This window comes from Homarus americanus, unplaced genomic scaffold (genome assembly GCF_018991925.1).
Source record: "Homarus americanus isolate GMGI-L3 unplaced genomic scaffold, GMGI_Hamer_2.0 scaffold32583, whole genome shotgun sequence".
NCBI classification, from domain to species: domain Eukaryota; kingdom Metazoa; phylum Arthropoda; class Malacostraca; order Decapoda; family Nephropidae; genus Homarus; species Homarus americanus.
The window spans coordinates 11,493,847-11,512,652 of NW_024713129.1; the positions used below are offsets into that span (position 1 = coordinate 11,493,847).

General features: G+C 42.7%; 1 protein-coding gene across 1 annotated transcript; it reads right to left on the bottom strand.

Moving 5' to 3' along the window:
* Positions 1-350: 350 nt before the first annotated feature.
* Positions 351-17,788, bottom strand: LOC121867206 (crustacean calcium-binding protein 23). The gene is made up of 5 exons (XM_042367040.1): positions 17,633-17,788; positions 4,473-4,598; positions 3,957-4,134; positions 2,047-2,256; positions 351-644 (listed from the first exon to the last, which is right to left on the bottom strand). The coding sequence occupies exons 2-5, from the start codon at positions 4,595-4,597 to the stop codon at positions 543-545; spliced, it is 615 nt and encodes a 204-aa protein (XP_042222974.1). The 5' UTR covers position 4,598; positions 17,633-17,788; the 3' UTR covers positions 351-542.
* Positions 17,789-18,806: the final 1,018 nt, after the last annotated feature.

Genomic DNA, 18,806 nt, shown 5'->3' on the forward strand with positions numbered 1-18,806 from the left:
CTACCACCTCTTGTTTTCCTTCCACTTTTTCTTCATCTCCTTTGTCATCTTTGTTTTTCTCTTTGTCTATAACCACTTCCTATCGTTTTACTTTATTCTTTCCTTATATTTATCTACATTATCTTTCAATATATTTCCTTCTCTTTCTACTCGCTTTCGAATCGTTCTACAGCCATATTATTTACAATCTTTATTCTACATATTTCCTTATCTTACTCCTATCTATTCCCTTATTTTTATTACTAAACATTTGAATTATATTTTTCTTCAATAATTCCCTCGTGTGTTGCTATAGAATTTTCTTAGTTATTTTTATTAATTTTTCGTTTTTGGGGTGATAAAACAAAAAGTCGTCGAACAGTGTTTATTGAAAGCATTCAGACTAATCACAAAACACATCACTACGAAACCAACGTAATCCTACTGCATAAAAATAAGTCCTACAGCAATCCCTAGAACCCTACAGTATCAGCAAGGCAATCCCACTATGACACCACCTGGAAGTCTTGCAGCGCCACCACCAGGGGAGTAAGTGAATCCCTTTAGAGTCCCCAGCTCATGTTGACGACGGAGACAAAATACTCGTCCTTGTCTATAGCCTTACTGAGTCCGGAGTAGTAGTCTAGGAACTCCTGCTTCGTCACCTGCAACAGACGCGGGGAGATAAAAAAAAAAATTATAATAATGGCGGTAGTATAAAAGAGCTGTCTTTATTCGAGTTAAATTACTGTTTACTTTGTTTGTATATCTGTACACTCTCATGCTCTCTCTATTGACGTTATAGAAACAAAAGGCACTCAACAGAGGGGGGAGAAAACATTACTGTATAGAGACAACGGTAACAACAATAATACAACACCAAACATACAAACATTGATACAATTGACATACAACATACAGAACATATAGTGAAGTATTCTTGAGTATAGCCTTGTACAATAGACTAAATGTATAGCTGTATAGAGGCACTGGTAAAGGATTATAATACACAAATGACAACAGAGAATAAGACAATGGAACAATAGTATGAAAGTAGTGAGACACACACACACACACACACACACACACAAAGAGCAATAGAAATCATATGAAACAAAGGAATTTTTTCGGAGAAGATTTTAGTGGAATAGCAGCATAAGCAACAGAAAATGAGATGGGTAGTGGGACAATAGTACACACACAAACAACACTGAGAAATGAACGAAACAGTGGAATAACATATACAGTATAACAACAACAGCGCCATAATGAACTCTGAAGAACTTTCGCGCAACAAGACTGTCATTTATCTCTCTAAAGATTTATGGGAATTTCATGCGCCATTAATAAGGATTTCATGGGATTTTTCTAGTCATTTTTAAATAACTCTGTTTGGATTGTTTTGATGATCATTTATATACGTCCAAAATGTCACATATATATCTATTCATTTATTCACTACGAGGTTCTCCAGGTCTTATGTGTATGCGCCCGGGTGTACAGTATACGCCTGGGGGAATGGACATCTACCCCCTGTACACGATAACTAAATTTTAGATTTTGTGATTTTTTTAACATTACTGCAGTTGCCTGGGTCTTTTTAAATTGGAATAGGTAAGTCTGAGGCAAATCTGTGGTATTTGAATTAATTGTACGGTGTCGTATTATCCTAGAGTGTCACGGCACAATACTTTACATCCTAGAACCTGATAGAACTCAAGAAACAAGAACTACAGTACTACGCTAACACTCTCAGCCCCTGGCGAGTATATAAGTCTGTTCATCAAATTCAGTAAGTTCTCTTTTTTATCATTCTTATAGATAATTATGAAGGATAACGCTAACACTTATGGCTAACTGGCCTCGCTGGGGGGGCCATTCAGTGTTAGTCCAGGAGGAAATTTCAAAAGCGTCTCACTGTATAGCAATGTTCTCATAGCCAATCCAATGGAAGTCGAACTTTTAAGTAGTCAATGTTGTGAGAAGCAAGTGCACTATCGTTGTATCATTCACTTCTAGTCTTGCAGCATTCAATCTCCTCTTTGGTCACACACACACACACATTACCTTGCCATCTACTGAAGTGCTACTCTCGAACATGTTGAGGAACTTCTTCAGGAGCTCTTCCTCCGTAGCCTCGCCCTTCACGACCTTAGGGTGTTTCTTAGCCGAGTAGACGCCCTTAAGGTCCTCGACGGTCACCACGCCGTCACCAGTCTTGTCCAGGTGCTTGAATGCCGCCTCCACTGCAGCCTTCCTCGGCTCGGTCATGCTCGGCTGTATGGGGAGGAAGAGTGTGTGTTGGTAGAGACTGTGGATGAAGGACTCTCTCTCTCTCTCTCTCTCTCTCTCTTCACTTTCATTCTCTCACTTCTCCATCAGCCAGTTTATCTCGTATAGGTTTTACATATTTCCCTTCCCCTTCCTTCCTACCTTTCTCTCTATCCTTCCCTTTCCTTATTCCACTTTTACATATCTCCCTTAGTGTTTTATATACCGTCAGGGGTCTTCCTTCACCCCTTCCTCCACCTCTTCTTTTTATCATTCATTTCTGTTCCACTCTTTATTTTTCTAATTTCACTCTTCCTCTTTCTTCCTATCCTCACTGATACCCTACCCTCCCTTACCCTACCTCCCTACTACCCTACCTCCCTACTACCCTACCCCCTCCCCTGCCACCCTACCCTCCTACACCCCACTCCTACACCCCACCTCCCCCTCCCTCCCACCCTACCCCACACCCCAATCTCCCCACTAACCCCACCCTACCCCTACCAACCCCCAACCCACCCCACACCCCACCCTATCCCTCCCACCAACTCACCTCCCCCCACTTCACACCCCACCCTCCCTACCACTCCCCACCCTCCCCACCACCCTATTACCCCACCCTCCCCCACCCCACCCTCCCACTCACCCCACCTCCCCTACTACCCTACTCCCTCCCCACACCCCACCCTCCCCACTCACCCCACCCTCCCTACCACCCCACTCCCCACACCCCCACCCCACCCTCCACCCCTTGCCCTACCCCCCCTATCTCACTCCCCACATCCCTCCCTACCCTACCCCACCCTACTCCTACCCTCCCTACACCCCTACCCAGCCCACTAATTACCCTACCCCTCTACCACTGTCCCCCCTCCTGCTGCCCCACTCCACCCTGCTCACTCCACCTCCCCATTAATCTCTACCCTCCCTGCCTACTCCTCCCTACTACTCCCTACCCCACCCTCCTACCCTCTCCCTTACACCCTACCCCCACCTCCCCACACCCCACTCCCTCCCTACCACCCCTACACCTCCCCACTACCTGCTGCCCCACCTCCCCACACTGCCCACCACCCCACCCCACCCCCCTACCCCACCTCCCTACTACTCCCTCCTCCCTAACCCCTCCTCCCCAGACTACCCCACCTCCCCACTCCTCCCCACTACCCCAACTCCCACTACTCCCCCCACATCCACCCTCCCTCACCTACTCCCCACACTCCCCACCCTCCCTACCACCCCACCCTCCCCACCTCCACCCTACCCCCCTACCCCCACCTCCTACTTCATCTCACCCTCCTCACCACCCCACCCTCCCCACTTCACCCTACTCCTCCCCATACCTCCTCCTCACCTCACCTCCCCACTACCCCACCCTCCCCCACTCCTCCCCATCTCACCCTCCTATTACCCACCTCCCTACCACCCCCTACCCACCCCACCAGCCTATTACCCACTCACTCTCTCTACCCACTCCTGCTGCCCCACCCTCCCTGTTGCCCTCACCCCTGCCCTGCTACCCCCACCCTCCTGCCACCACCTCCCTGCTTCCACCCCAACCCCCTACTCTTACTCCCACTACCCTACCCTCTCTACCCTACCCTCCCTGCTGCCCTACCCTCCCTGCTGCCCTACCCTGCCTACTACCCTACCCTCCCTGCTACCCTACCCTCCCCTGCTACCCTACTCTACCCTCTCTGCCTCACCCTCAGGGCCTCCAGGAACTCCTCGTAGTTGATGCCAGACTGTCCATCCTTCTCGAAGTCGGAGAACAGCTTGTTGACGTCGGCGTCGGAGAAGTCCAGACCGAACTGGCTCACCCCGCGGCTCAGCTCCTCCTTCGACAGTGTCCAGGAGCTGTCCTTGTCCAGCCGCCTGAACAACCTGAAGAAGAGTAAGTAGAATCGGTATGTCAGTACGTATATTTAAATGACCCCGACAAGACAGTTTGTTACGCTAAATTGGGATAATAGTGACAGAGCGATAACTTCTGTAAATTACCTTTTACCTGTAATGTAAACTCATCTGTGTAGACTATAGAGGGACAACCATGTAAATAATTATAATACAAACTACAGTATATATGAGTTGTACCATTACTGACTTGACCTAATATAGGTATAGCTTGGTAGAAATAATAAGTTAAAAAAAGCAAGATTTGTCTAGTAATCATTGTACGACTGGCAATAATGGTAGTGCCACAGTGACGTGAGGTTACTTACTTGCCGAGGGAGAGGATGCCAGAGTAGCCCTGGGAGAGGCAGTGGCTACGGAGCTTCTCCAGGGGATCCGTCGCCTTCTTCAGCGACTCCTTCGCCGCGTCCTTCATATTAGCCTCGTTTGACATCCTGTAGAGTGTAGATGTATGTAATGATTACGATTTACACCAAAGACGCATCCAGGAGGGACTATGGGAGACATTTTGAACCCTTAATAATATCCTGGAATTTAATATTTTAACCTACCGGTGACAATTAACAACAGGGTTAAGTAGTTTGGGTGTACACGTCACATGGAACCACTCATAAAAATCATGATAATTAAAAAAAATATGTAAATCAAGCAACATTTGTAAACACTGACGGTGTACCGTACAGCACACCCGGCGAGTCGCAGTTTCGTTATACTTATTAAGTCGCTCTGAAGTCTCTTAGTGTTGTGTTATAGTTTTAATTGTTGTAACTGTCAGAGTTATGAGGCGCCGGTCTCAGAGTTCGGTACTTGAGAAGACAACTTGAGAAAATTAGTCTGGTAACATAACTTAAGTGAGTCTTTTACAGTACTTGTTGATGTCTACAAACAATCAAGCGTCCTACCACGTAAATTATAAAAAAAAATTGCATATCAACAAAATTATAATAAAAATGAGCTCGTCACTAGTATAACCCTGACTTTGTAATGTACTTAATGGCTTTGATGTGGCGTTAAAGGTATACAATAATGTTTAGGATTCTTTGGTTGTATTTAATAATTAAAACAATATACATGTTTTACAATATTAAAGTACCATACTGTATTATGAAACAAATTTTATATTCGTTATGTAGGATACTAATTCATTGTCCTCGGATACAGTGACATTTGAGTTATCCTCGTTCAATATTTACACAATATATATATATATATATATATATATATATATATATATATATATATATATATATATATATATATATATATATATATATATATATAGTATATTATGGGCCGCCCCTAGGAGGGTGCGGGGCCCGGGGCAACTCAGCCACTGAGGGGCCCCAGGACAGGACACAACCTGATCTCACTGGTTACTGACCATGGTGGACTGGCTGTGTGGAGTGGAGTGCAATGGATTATGGAGTCAGATTATGTGGTCAGAGGAACCCACCCCCACCAACCCCCATGGGACTGTCGCTATGGATGGTAAGGTCACGGTTGCGATGGTGGCGAAAGCCGTCAGGTCAGATTAACCAGTCAACAGGTAATGTGTCCTAGGTCACTGGGTCTAGTCCGGGGCCCCGCGGGGTCCCCACACGCGCGGGGCCCCGGGCGGTCGCCCCAGTATATATATATATATATATATATATATATATATATATATATATATATATATATATATATATATATATATATATATATATATATATATATATATAAATATATATATATATATATATATATATATATATATATATATATATATATATATATATGCAAGTAAATCACTGTAGTTGCGCGTGATCCAGGTATATGCTGCTAACCACAAGGAAAGAAGAGCACACGAAGTTCCCAAGCGCTTTCGTGTAATTCACATCTTCAGGGGTGAGTACAGTCTGTACTGTCTGTACTCACCCCTGAAGAAGTGAATTACACGAAAGCGCTTGGGAACTTCGTGTTTTCGTCTTTCCTTGTGGTTAGCAGCATATACAGTATATATATAAAGTTTTAACCATTGAAATAAATAAGATAAAATCATTACCATGAATACCTGTAATTATTTGAAAACTATACACGTTGCGGAAAATTAATATTAATACTTAGAATTCCTGTGTTAAAGAGACGCCATCTGTCCTGAATATTTACAAACACTCCGACATTCCTGTGTTTGGCTATTGTTCAAAGTGACGCTTTGTGGGGCGATGTTAAAGATGACACTGGCTGTTGCAGCACCTAAAATATATTCAAACAACAACAACAACATTGGTGATAGTAATATAGAATTATTTTAAGGAAGAAAATAATATTATTATTTTTATTTTTTATTAATAAGAATCACGGATATTGTTTTCTTGATAAATATTGAGGCTTCATGTTATATTATCGGTGCGTCTCTCTCTCTCTCTCCCTCTCTCTCTCTCTCGTCTGTGTTTCTCATCATCTTAAGAACAGCAACAAGAGCGACATGAGTCATAACGAAACCTCACTGTGTGTCTCCTCTTCCTCCTCCGCCCCTCCTTCTTTGTCTTCTTCCTCCTCCTTTGTCTTTGTCTTCTTCCCCTTCCTCTTTCTTCTCCCCCTCCTTTGTCTTCTTCTCCTCCCCCCCCTCCTTGTATGTGTGTGTGTGTGTGTGTGTGTGGTAAATGATACTAGTAAGAAATAGTGGTTGTGGTACAGATGGTGGTAGTTGTAGGTTTCAGGAGATAGTGGTTGTGGTACAGATGGTGGTAGTTGTAGGTGTCAGGAGATAGTGGTTGTGGACCAGATGGTGGTAGTTGTGGGTGTCAGGAGATAGTGGTTGTGGTACAGATGGTGGTAGTTGTGGGTGTCAGGAGATAGTGGTTGTGATACAGATGGTGGTAGTTGTAGTTGTCAGGAGATAGTGGTTGTGGACCAGATGGTGGTAGTTGTAGGTGTCAGGAGATAGTGGTTGTGGTGCAGATGGTGGTAGTTGTGGGTGTCAGAGGATAGTGGTGTGTGGACCAGATGGTGGTAGTTGTGGGTGTCAGGAGATAGTGGTGGTAGTTGTGGTGTCAGGAGAGTGGTGGTAGTTGTGGGTGTCAGGAGATAGTGGTTGTGGTACAGATGGTGGTAGTTGTGGGTGTCAGGAGATAGTGGTTGTGGTACAGATGGTGGTAGTTGTGGGTGTCAGGAGATAGTGGTTGTGGTACAGATGGTGGTAGTTGTAGGTGTCAGGAGATAGTGGTTGTGGTACAGATGGTGGTAGTTAGGTGTCAGGAGATAGTGGTTGTGGTGCAGATGGTGGTAGTTGTGGGTGTCAGAGGATAGTGGTTGTGGTACAGATGGTGGTAGTTGTGGGTGTCAGGAGATAGTGGTTGTGGACCAGATGGTGGTAGTTGTGGGTGTCAGAGGATAGTGGTTGTGGACCAGATGGTGGTAGTTGTGGGTGTCAGGAGATAGTGGTTGTGGTGCAGATGGTGGTAGTTGTGGGTGTCAGAGGATAGTGGTTGTGGACCAGATGGTGGTAGTTGTGGGTGTCAGGAGATAGTGGTTGTGGACCAGATGGTGGTAGTTGTGGGTGTCAGGAGATAGTGGTTGTGGTACAGATGGTGGTAGTTGTGGGTGTCAGGAGATAGTGGTTGTGGTACAGATGGTGGTAGTTGTAGGTGTCAGGAGATAGTGGTTGTGGTGCAGATGGTGGTAGTTGTGGGTGTCAGAGGATAGTGGTTGTGGTACAGATGGTGGTAGTTTGGGTGTCAGTTGTGGGTGTCAGGAGATAGTGGTTGTGGTTCAGATGGTGGTAGTTGTAGGTGTCAGGAGATTGTGGTTGTGGTACAGATGGTGGTAGTTGTGGGTGTCAGGGGATAGTGGTTGTGGTTCAGATGGTCGTAGTTGTAGGTGTCAGGAGATTGTGGTTGTGGTGCAGATGGTGGTAGTTGTGGGTGTCAGAGGATAGTGGTTGTGGTACAGATGGTGGTAGTTGTAGGTGTCAGGAGATAGTGGTTGTGGTACAGATGGTGGTAGTAGTGGGTGTGGTACAGATGGTGGTAGTTGTGGGTTGAACGATATAGTAATTATGGTAATGATGTTGATTGCCATTCCAGGAATAATGTCGACTGTGATGGGGGCGCATGACGGTAGGCTGGTGATGGTGGTAGTTGTGGTACTGGTTATGGTGGTAGATGGTGGTGGTAGTTGTGGTAGATGCGGTAGTGATGGTTGTGGTGATAGTTGTAATAGTGGTAGATGTGTTAGTGATGGTTGTGGTGGTGGTAGTTGTAATAGTGGTAGATGTAGTAGTAGTGGTAGTGATGGTATTAGGTGATGGTGGTGGTAGTTGTAATAGTGGTAGATGTGGTAATGGTGGTGATGGTGGTGGTGGTAGTTAAGGTAGCTGTAGTACATAAGAACATAAGAAACATAAGAAAATAAGGAGTCTGCAATAGGCCGGTTGGCCTGTGCATGGCAGCTCCTGTCGAGAGTTACTACCACTCTCTATCATCCATGAATCTATCCAGCCTCCCTTTGAAACTTTCCAGAGTTCCAGCACTTACTACAAGGTTGCTAAGCTTGTTCCACTCGTCCACCACCCTATTTGTGAACCAGTTCCTTCCTATTTCTCTCCTAAACCTAAACTTATCCAACTTGAATCCGTTGCTACGAGTCCTATCCTGCTCGGATATTATAAGAACTTTATCTATATCCCTTTATTGATTCCTTTCACCCACTTAAATACTTCTATCATATCTCCCCGCACTCTTCGTCTTTCTAGGGAATGCAAGTTTAGTTTCTTTAACCTATCTTGATATGGAAGGTTTCTAAGTCCCGGAATCATTTTCGTCATTCTTCGCTGCACCGACTCTAGTGAATTGATATCCATTCTATAATAAGGGCACCAGAACTGAACCGCATAATAGAGGTGCGGCCTGACTGGTGATGATGATGGTGGTAGTAGTGGTAGGTGTGTATTTGTGGTGATGTGGTGGTAGGCGTGTGTTTGATTGTGGTGATGGTGGTGGTGGTAGGTGGTACAGATGCGGAGGTCGGTTGCCAAGGTTAATAGGTCCCACCCCTCCCCTCCTCCTCTCTAACATATAACGCTGGTGAGACTGTGTGGCAACGCTTTCAGCAACAACGTGCTTTTACTGCCAGAAGCTGATACGTCTTCATAAAAAAAAACGTTTTATCTGTGCGTCTCCTGTACAGTACGTCCGTCTGAGCAGTACGTCTCCTGTGTGTTTCTTTCCATTCATCTGTACGTCAGCGTCATGTTACCTGTACGTCAGCGTCATGTTACCTGTACGTCATCTCACATCAGCGTGACTAACCCAGTGAGGTGGTTCCCGCTATCCTTGGTAACACTGAAGCTGTCTGGATACCTGTGGCTGTCCTCGCCACATCCACGCCCACACACCCCTGCCCGCTTCACCACTGTTACCACCACTATTTCCACCAGTATTATCACCACTTCATCACCACTATTGCCATCGGTGTTACCACCACTATTACTAGTATTACCACTACTATCACCAGTATTACCAACACCATCAATTGCCAACAACATTACAACTACCAAAACCAAAACCACCACAGCTTATCTTCTCGCATCACACACTACCGGTACAGCACCACCACCACCACCCATAGCAGGCATCCTCCACCACTAACCATTGCACCACCACCAATTATACTACAACCCCCCCCCTCCCCTCCCCCACATACATACACACACGCAACACAACCACCACCATCACCACCCACCACAGCTTGAAGGTCAGACGTGTCGAACTTGTGTGTGTGTGTGTGTTGGTCTGGTCGCTTACTCTTCTATTACCTAACGCGTTCTTCCTTCATCTTCCCGTGTATTCTCTGCACCTTCCCCTAAGAGCCTCACAAGAACATAAGATGAACTGTATCCCAAGTAATATACAGTATAACTAATCCGCGCCGAAGAATATAAGAAGAGACACGGAGAATAATAATTGTGTGGTTCAGTAATCTCTATGTTTGAGCTTAACCTTGGTACGGGGCGGGACTGACTGACCTTAAACCCTACCATACCCTGCCGTCTCCTGGACAGGTCCTAGCACACTGTGTGTGAAATGGCACAACACTTCATCTCTAATGGCAAGATAGCCGACATATTAAGATTGTATCCACTCGTTTGCATTTAGTAACTATATCAGTTCTCATGTACAGAACCATATACGCAATGTGCTTGAATACTTCTCACGTAAATGTGAATAACAAAGTGTGAGGCCAGACATACTGCCTCACACGCCTGTACTCACTGATTTGTGAATAAGTTACCCTTTATGTATAGAACTAAACAAATAATGTAATTTAAATACTGTGTAACATTCAGTGCCATAATATCCTGACAACGGGGGTTAATTATTATGACCCGTTGTAAACTCTACTCTGTAATCCTTTTGCGCTACCGCTCACAGGATGAGTGTGGGGTGCACAATAAAGTAGCCGCTGTAAGCGGCAAAATCAATAAAAAAATCAATCCTGGGGAGTACTATAACATATAAAATAATAGATACCAAATACAATATCAAGTTTTACTATACAGCATCATAATATTATATAACAAATAAAATATAGTAAACTAAATACAGAATTAACCGTCAAGATATCAGCTGTAGCTTCAAATATAAAAATTGTTATATTATGAAATTATCGAACATCAATGAGTTTTTATATTTTTAATTTTCGTATTTGTTATTCTCATTCATGCTACTGATATTGGTTAGAATATTGTGGGTGTGGAAACTCGTTCAACATTTCCAGTATATTTCTCCCGCGTTATGGTGAAAAGAAATGTTTCCTATTTTTCTACTACACTCGACAAGTTGTAATTGATGATTGAAATGTGTTCATCTTCATTCTATAACTAAATTTACTTATATAATTATTTATTGAGTTGTGTGTCTATTAAAGTATATATTTACATTAATTTATTTATGCACTTAGCGTTTTATTAGTATAGTCATTAACATATTTATTTCAGCAAAATATTTAGCAATTTCCTATTAATTTATAGATCTATTTGTTTGCAAATTACTGGGCGATTAACATAGTTCATTATTCATTCCTATTGTAAAACTGTGTACGAAACTCCACACCTGCAAGTTGCTTCTATCTGTGTGTGCTTCAACAACTGAGGTCTTTCAGCATGTAAATTAAGTCACTTCATACACTAGAAAACAACTTCTAAACATACGAGAAAAATGCGCTTGCACACTCAAAAAACTATCTTTACATGGAGGAAATCGAAGAATTTCAAAATGAACAATGCGACTCCTGTTGTCTCGTTAGGGTTATCAAAATCTTTCGTCCGTTTCGTCATATTTTCTCAACACAAGTTTGTAAAGATAGTTTTTTTGAGCGACTCATCCAGACATTATATATTAATCTGCAGTATTATTCATCTAAATATTTATTGTTGATTATCTAAACCGTTTATTTATCATTATCATTTATCAACATATTTATCCAATTTTTTCTGGTGTAAGAAAGGGAAGTAAATATTAACACTACTTCAAGATAACCTAAATACTTATTCTTTACCCAGAGACGTTATGCAACATTCTCTCAGGAGGGACATCAATCACTAAGAGTGCTGGAACTTGTGTACGACTATTTATAAGATTTACGTGGTCGAGGGTGGAGAGAGCAAGTCGTGACCGTCTGAGAATGTATCTTGCACATGAAAAATATGAAGATTAGTAAAAATTTCCTTGCTTAAAAAGTCATTTTCATATTCACTTATGATAAAAACCCTTCAGAGGGGCCTTAGTGACAAGGGTCGTTGTTACTGGAATTTGTGTAAGAGTATTTTTAGGAGTTAGGTGGTCGCTGATGGAGAGAAGGTCGTGACCGTCTGAGAATGTTGTGCATGAAAAATGTAGAGGAACCTAACACGCATTGGCCTGTGGTGCACGCCTTTAGCCATGCACAGACAGCATATGTTGATACTGATATACATACGTACATACACGCATATCGACATCGACAAGCTTACATTTTGTTTTTATGTATTTCTGTGCTTGAAAGAAATTTTCATCTCTCACGAGTTATACTTCTAATAATTGCTGAGTGTATGAAATAGTCAAGTGTACGTGTTTCAAGTCCTTGGTTATTAAAGTATAGAAATACATCAAAACACTTTATTTTGATTAGAGTTTGTTTTGTGTAAACACTTAAAAGGCGTACTTAATGGCCTTACTGTACATAAAGAAGAAAAAACAACAGAAATATGACAAATTAACAAAAGATGAAGAGGATAAAACAAATTGTTATAACAATTATCTACAACACACACACACGTTAATAGTCTCGCATTCCATATTTTCTCTTAAGAGTAATTCGACATCCTTTTTGCCCTTATGATAAAATTCCAGATTGAGGTTCCAGAAAACACATTTACCGATCGTAAAGTCGACTTACGACACCATTTTTGCCCGCCATCGTCTTAAGAACATAAGAAACATAAGAAAATAAGGAGTCTGCAATAGGCCGGTTGGCCTGTGCATGGCAGCTCTTGTCGAGAGTTACTACCACTCTCTATCATCCATGAATCTATCCAGCCTCCCTTGGAAACTTTCCAGCGTTCCAGCACTTACTACAAGGTTGCTAAGCTTGTTCCACTCGTCCACCACCCTATTTGTAAACCAGTTCCTTCCTATCTCCCTCATAAATCTAAACTTATCCAACTTCAATCCGTTGTTCCGAGTCCTATCCTGCTCGGATATTATAAGAACTTTATCTATATCACCTATATTGATTCCTTTCACCCACTTGCATACTTCTATCATATCTCCCCGCACTCTTCGTCTTTCTAGGGAATGCAAGTTTAGTTTCTTTAACCTATCCTGATATGGAAGGTTTCTAAGTCCCGGAATCATTTTCGTAATTCTTCGCTGCACCGACTCTAGTGAATTGATATCCATTCTATAATAGGGGCACCAGAACTGAACCGCATAATCGAGGTGCGGCCTGACTAGCGCAAGATATAGTTGCAGTAAGACCTCTGCACTCTTATTACTTACACTTCTAGATATAAAACCCAATACTCTGTTTGCCTTATTTCGAACATTAACGCACTGTTTTCTAGGCCGTAGGTCCGGGCTTACAAGTACCCCTAGGTCTCTTTCACAAGTCGACTTCTCTAGGTTGATGTTGTTAAGGCTGTATACATTGACAGTATTTGTTCTTCCAATAGTAAGTACGCTGCACTTGCTGGTGTTGAATTTCATTTGCCATTTTTCAGACCACCCCTGCAGCTTATTTAGATCCTCCTGTAATGCATTTGCATCCTGCTCTGAATTAATCTGCCGCCCTATTTTGGTGTCATCCGCAAACTTGCTTATGTCACTGCTGATCCCAGTATCTAGATCGTTTATGTAGATTATGAACAAGAGTGGGCCTAGTACTGACCCCTGGGGAACCCAACTGGTTACACGACCCCACTCAGATTTAACACCATCTACGCTGACCCTCTGCGTTCTATCGGTGAGCCATGATTTTATCCAATTTAAAACTTTCCCCTCGATACCATGAGCCTTAATTTTTCTCAGAAGCCTCTGATGCGGTACTCTGTCAAATGCTTTGCTAAAGTCTGAGTAAATAACATCGTAATTTTCGTCATTATCTACTACCTCGAAGACTTTCCTAAAAAATGTCGGCAGATTTGTTAGACAAGATTTTCCCTTTGTAAACCCATGTTGAGAGTCGTAGATTAATTTGCTTTTCTCTAAATGCGATCGGATGTTATCTGCTATAATTGATTCAAGAAATTTCCCCACTACTGACATCAAACTGATCGGCCGGTAATTTGATGCTGATGCTCTGTCTCCCTTTTTGAATATGGGTACTACATTTGCCTGTTTCCACAAGTCTGGCACAACTCCGGTGTCTAATGATTTTGTAAATAAGTTTACAAGGGGTCCGCTAATCTGTTCCCTACACTCTTTCAAGACTCGAGGGAAAATTTCATCCGGCCCTGGGGATTTTGTCTTCTTTAGTTTATTTATCTTCTTAAGAACATTCTCTTTTCTGATAGTGATATTCTTTAATTTCTCTTTTTCTTTTCCCTTAAATATCAGTTCCACCTCTGGAATTTCATCTCGAATTTCTTCTGTGAAAACTGATAAGAAGTAGCTGTTCAATGCTTTGCTTATTTCTTCACTGCCATTTATCACTTCTCCCCTCCCTGACTTTAAAGGCCCAACTTTGTCCTTGACCTTTGTTCTATATACCTGGAAAAATCCCTTGGGATTCGCCTTGGATTCTCTTGCTATTTTGATTTCATAGTCTCTCTTTGCTTTCCTTACATTTTTCTTAACATTCCTAGATAGTTCATTATACCTGTTTCTGAGCTGCTCCTCCCCTCCCTTTAATTTCTTATATATTCCTTTCTTTATTCCTATGTCATGTTTAAGTTTTCTGGTCATCCACCTTGGCTCATTCTTATTTGACCTAATCTTTCTGTATGGTATATTTTGTTCTTGTGCTTCATGTAGTATACTTGTGAATATATTATAGTCATGATCAATTGTTGTGTCATCTATGACCTCACCCCTTCCTACTGGTGACTGACGTGACTGTTCCCAAGTGACCTCACCTAGGTACCTTCTTAACCCCTGATAATCCGCCAACTGAAAGTTTGGGACTCTGACTATATTGTCATTTTTTTTCGTTTCCCAATTTAGGGTGAACCTGATTTCTCTGTGATCACTGTTACCTAGTTCTGCCCCTACTGTGATATCTCTGATAATATTTTCTTTATTTGTTAATACTAGGTCTAATATATTGTCACCTCTAGTAGGTTCTGTAATTAGTTGCTTCAAAAAATTGTCCTGTACTGCGTCTAGGAAGTCTTCAGATTCATAGTCACCTACAATGTTGTCCCAGTCAATATTTCTGAAGTTATATTTTGCTGCCCTACTCATTTCCTGCCATATGGGCTGAGCTGCTTCCTTCCCAAGACTTGGAGGCCTGTCAATCACTCCCATAATTAGTTTTTCTCTTCCTTCCGTGATTTCTACCCATACAGACTCGGTTCCTATTTCACCCTTTATTGAATTATTAATACAACATTTTAATGTATCCTTGACGAAGAGTGCGACCCCTCCCCCCTTCCTACCTCCCCTATCCTTGTGAAAAAGGTTGTACCCTTCTATGTGGTACTCTGATAAAAAAATTTTGCTCGCCAGATTCATCCAAGTTTCGGTGATTGCTATGACTTCTACATTCTCGGTTCATACAACCGCTCTCAGCAAGTCTATTTTATTTCGAACGCTCCTACTGTTTGTATAGTATACATTTAAACCTACCCTACCCTGGTCCTGTTTTACCCCTTGTCCTGAGTAACCAATTTTACTTCCCAGGACCAGCTTGTTTTTTGACTCCCACTTACCCTGACTTCTCTCTACTGGCGAAACTCCCCCTTTGGAGTAACAATTTCACGCTCCAGGGATGCAGACAACGTCTTTACCCCCGCACGAGACAAGTGTACTCCGTCACGACTGTACAGGTAGTCGTTGCCATAGAATCGTTGCCAGTTATCAATGAATGCCCAACCATTGTTTGCACAATGTTTTTCCAGTCGGCAATTTATAGCAATTGCCCTGGACAGCCATTCACGACCAACCCCTCTTCTAGGCAAGACACCACATACTATCAGGATCCCTCCCCTATCTCTAATCTTCCCCAGCGCCTCCCTGTACCTCTTGAAAAGTTCCTCACTCCTAACCTTACCTATGTCGTTTCCTCCCACACTAAGACACACTACTGGATTGGTACCCTCCCCTGACAAAACCCTATCTATCCTCTCAGCTACGTGCCCTATCTCCTTATATGAGTCAGTTAGGAGTGATTTCACGTCACATGAGGAGAATATATATTGAATGAGACTAAGAGACAAGAAGAAGTTGGTGATCTGCCACAGTTACGAAAGATAATTATGGGAGGCGCGACGTTTGGGGGGGGGGATGCGTGTATTCCTCCTCCGCTCCGCTCCCTTCCTGATCCTCTCTCCTCCTCCTCCACTTATCTTCCTCATCCTCTCGCCTCCTCCACTTACCTTCCTCATCCTCTCTCCTCCACCTACCTCCCCATCATCCTCCCCCAACTCCCTCCTCCCCCCCTCCTGTATCCTATCCGGTCTCCCCCACCTTAACTTAACCCCCTCCCATCCTACCGACGTGACAAGCACACACAACCACATCCAGTCAAGACCTCCACCGCATTCCTATTACTCTTTCCAAGACGAACTATAGAACAATAGTCTTTTATATTCTACGGTTAGTAAGTCAAGCTGTTCCCCTCCTAACTAGTGTAATGCAGATGTTAGTGTCCAGTGATGCCATCTTAGAAACTCTGAACTTGAATTTGTAGAGAAAAAAGAATAGCTCCATAAACACGCTATAAACATCTTTATACACACACACACACACACACACACACACACACACCGACCTGTTGAAGCACCCTACTAACCCATTTGGCATCGAAAGAGGGGCAGAATCTGACTATCAATGAGGCTTGCACGAATTACCGCCCTCACTGATCAACAGGTCCGTACGCGCGGTCTCCTTAATCTCATATTTTTCCTCATATGATGTGACAACACTCCTGACCGACTCATATAAGTTAAATCAACAGTATGATGTTATAAATGTGCTAATGTGCTTCAATCATTTGGTCTTGTATTCTTTAGACATTGCTTTTACCCACTCTTACAGTATATCGACAAAACTCTTAACTAAATCCTCAGCCCAAAGTAGTATGTAACAGACACATTCAGTACACAGAACACCTTAGTTTTCCCATGGGAACAAGCTTAAGAAACTCATTACTGAATTCTACCCACAAATTTCACCTAGAATGACAATTAGCACCAAAGACTCATTTAAAATCCTTTTGAACATAATATTTCATACTCCCACACACCTACAATCATCAGCAGTTTACAATTTTACGTGTGCTAGCTGTAGGGCAGGTCGTACAGGTCAATTTATCACCAAGCCACCTCACTCAGCTATCCGTAACCACGCCCACCAACATGGCCACCCGTTTGCATGCGCGGACTTTCCAGATACAACAGTGGAAAATTAACTGGTCCATCTGATGACCCTGGTATTTGTCTCACAGTACATGCGCATGAAAATGGTGTTCTATTATGTAACGTACCAGATGTGTCAGTTCTTACAAGCCATTTCATCTTCTGTGTTAAATGTGACAGACTATGTGCGTCTGTTCTCTTGTTTTATTTATATTATGTTTCTTCTGCTTCTCATCTTTTTTAGCCTTAACCCGATTTATATACCTATTTTCCGTGTGTTCTCGGTAGTCTCAGATACACCCCTACCACCCCCTCCTCCAGACGGTTTCTATCACGACTGCTTCTTGGTTATCATCTTGTTAACTAGCTGGTCAGACTACTAATTCATTCACAACAATAATAATAATAATAATAATAAAGACATTAGCTCACCTTGCTCTTGTTGTTGAGATGAGGGTGGTTGGCGCCGGGTGGTGGTGGTGTCAGCGGTTGTAGCGAGACCCAGGGACTGAGGCCGGGCCCTGTGTCGCCGGGGCGAGGGAGGCGCCGCTGTCAGCCACTCCCACCACAACACCGAGAGGACGGGAGATTTCAACACCATCCGAACAGTTTTTATTTGTTTGTAAAACTCTCTTTTTACCCGTTTCTGGTCAATGAAATTATTTCTAGATACATAATGTTATTAAAGAGTTGACAAAATGTACCTAAAAATCAGTCAGTGCACAAAACTACGGATTAATAGTTAATTGTAAATCAAAGCAAAATCCCTCCCCCCCTCCTACTGTTACATTATCTGAAAAGAGTGACTTGCCTTTCCTGGAATTAATGGAGCGTAAGGTGATGATCTCATCGGAAGTGTATTCTTGCTACACGTTCGTCCGACCTTTAAGAAGCATGTTTTGTAGAGCATAAACATCAGTCCGCCACCACTACCCACGCTGGCTTCTTCACCAGTGACTCATCATTCACTCAACCTTCCACTTTCCATTGTTTTTTTTTTTCATGGGTTGACTCATAAATCAAACTTTTCAGAGAGAATAAGACACCCTATACAGAATTTGTGTGTAATGTACGATCAAGGTTGGATTTTGTCTAAATTTTCACCTTTCCAATGGTGATTGGAGGTTAGCAATCAGTTAAGCACAATTTGTTAAACTATTATCCTCTAGGAGAAAATCCGAATAACAATTAATACAATTATTAATAAATTGCTTGCACTATTTCGTTTTAGTAACTTTTAGATACTAAATACAGAATGAACCATGCGGCGGTCGACAAAGTTAAGAAGAAAACCCAGAAATTCAAGGGGTGGGTTGGGTTAAACGATGAGCAGGACAAGAGGATGTATGCAAGAACCAGGAACCAAGTAAAGTCAGGTGTAAAAGGGTTGAAAGGGAGTTCCAGAGGCTGGTTGCAAGCGAGGTCAAGTCAAACCCGAAGGCGTTTTACCGCTATGCAAAGTCGAAATTAAGAACTCGAGTAGGAGTTATCAGACCTGAGGCTTGAAGATGGTAGTTACTCAGATTTTGACCAGGACAAAGCTGAGGCATTGAACAGCTTCTTTTCCTCGTTTGTGTTCACAAGAGGATGGATTAACCTACCTGCG

Excerpts from the sequence above, each read along its gene's own strand:
- LOC121867206 (XM_042367040.1), bottom strand. The coding sequence starts at position 4,597 with ATGTCAAACGAGGCTAATATGAAGGACGCGGCGAAGGAGTCGCTGAAG. Across the intron at positions 2,257-3,956 it reads AGTTCCTGGAGGCCCTGAGG|CCGAGCATGACCGAGCCGAG; the intron begins GTGAGGCAGAGA and ends CTCCCCATACAG. Across the intron at positions 645-2,046 it reads GCACTTCAGTAGATGGCAAG|GTGACGAAGCAGGAGTTCCT; the intron begins GTAATGTGTGTG and ends CGTCTGTTGCAG.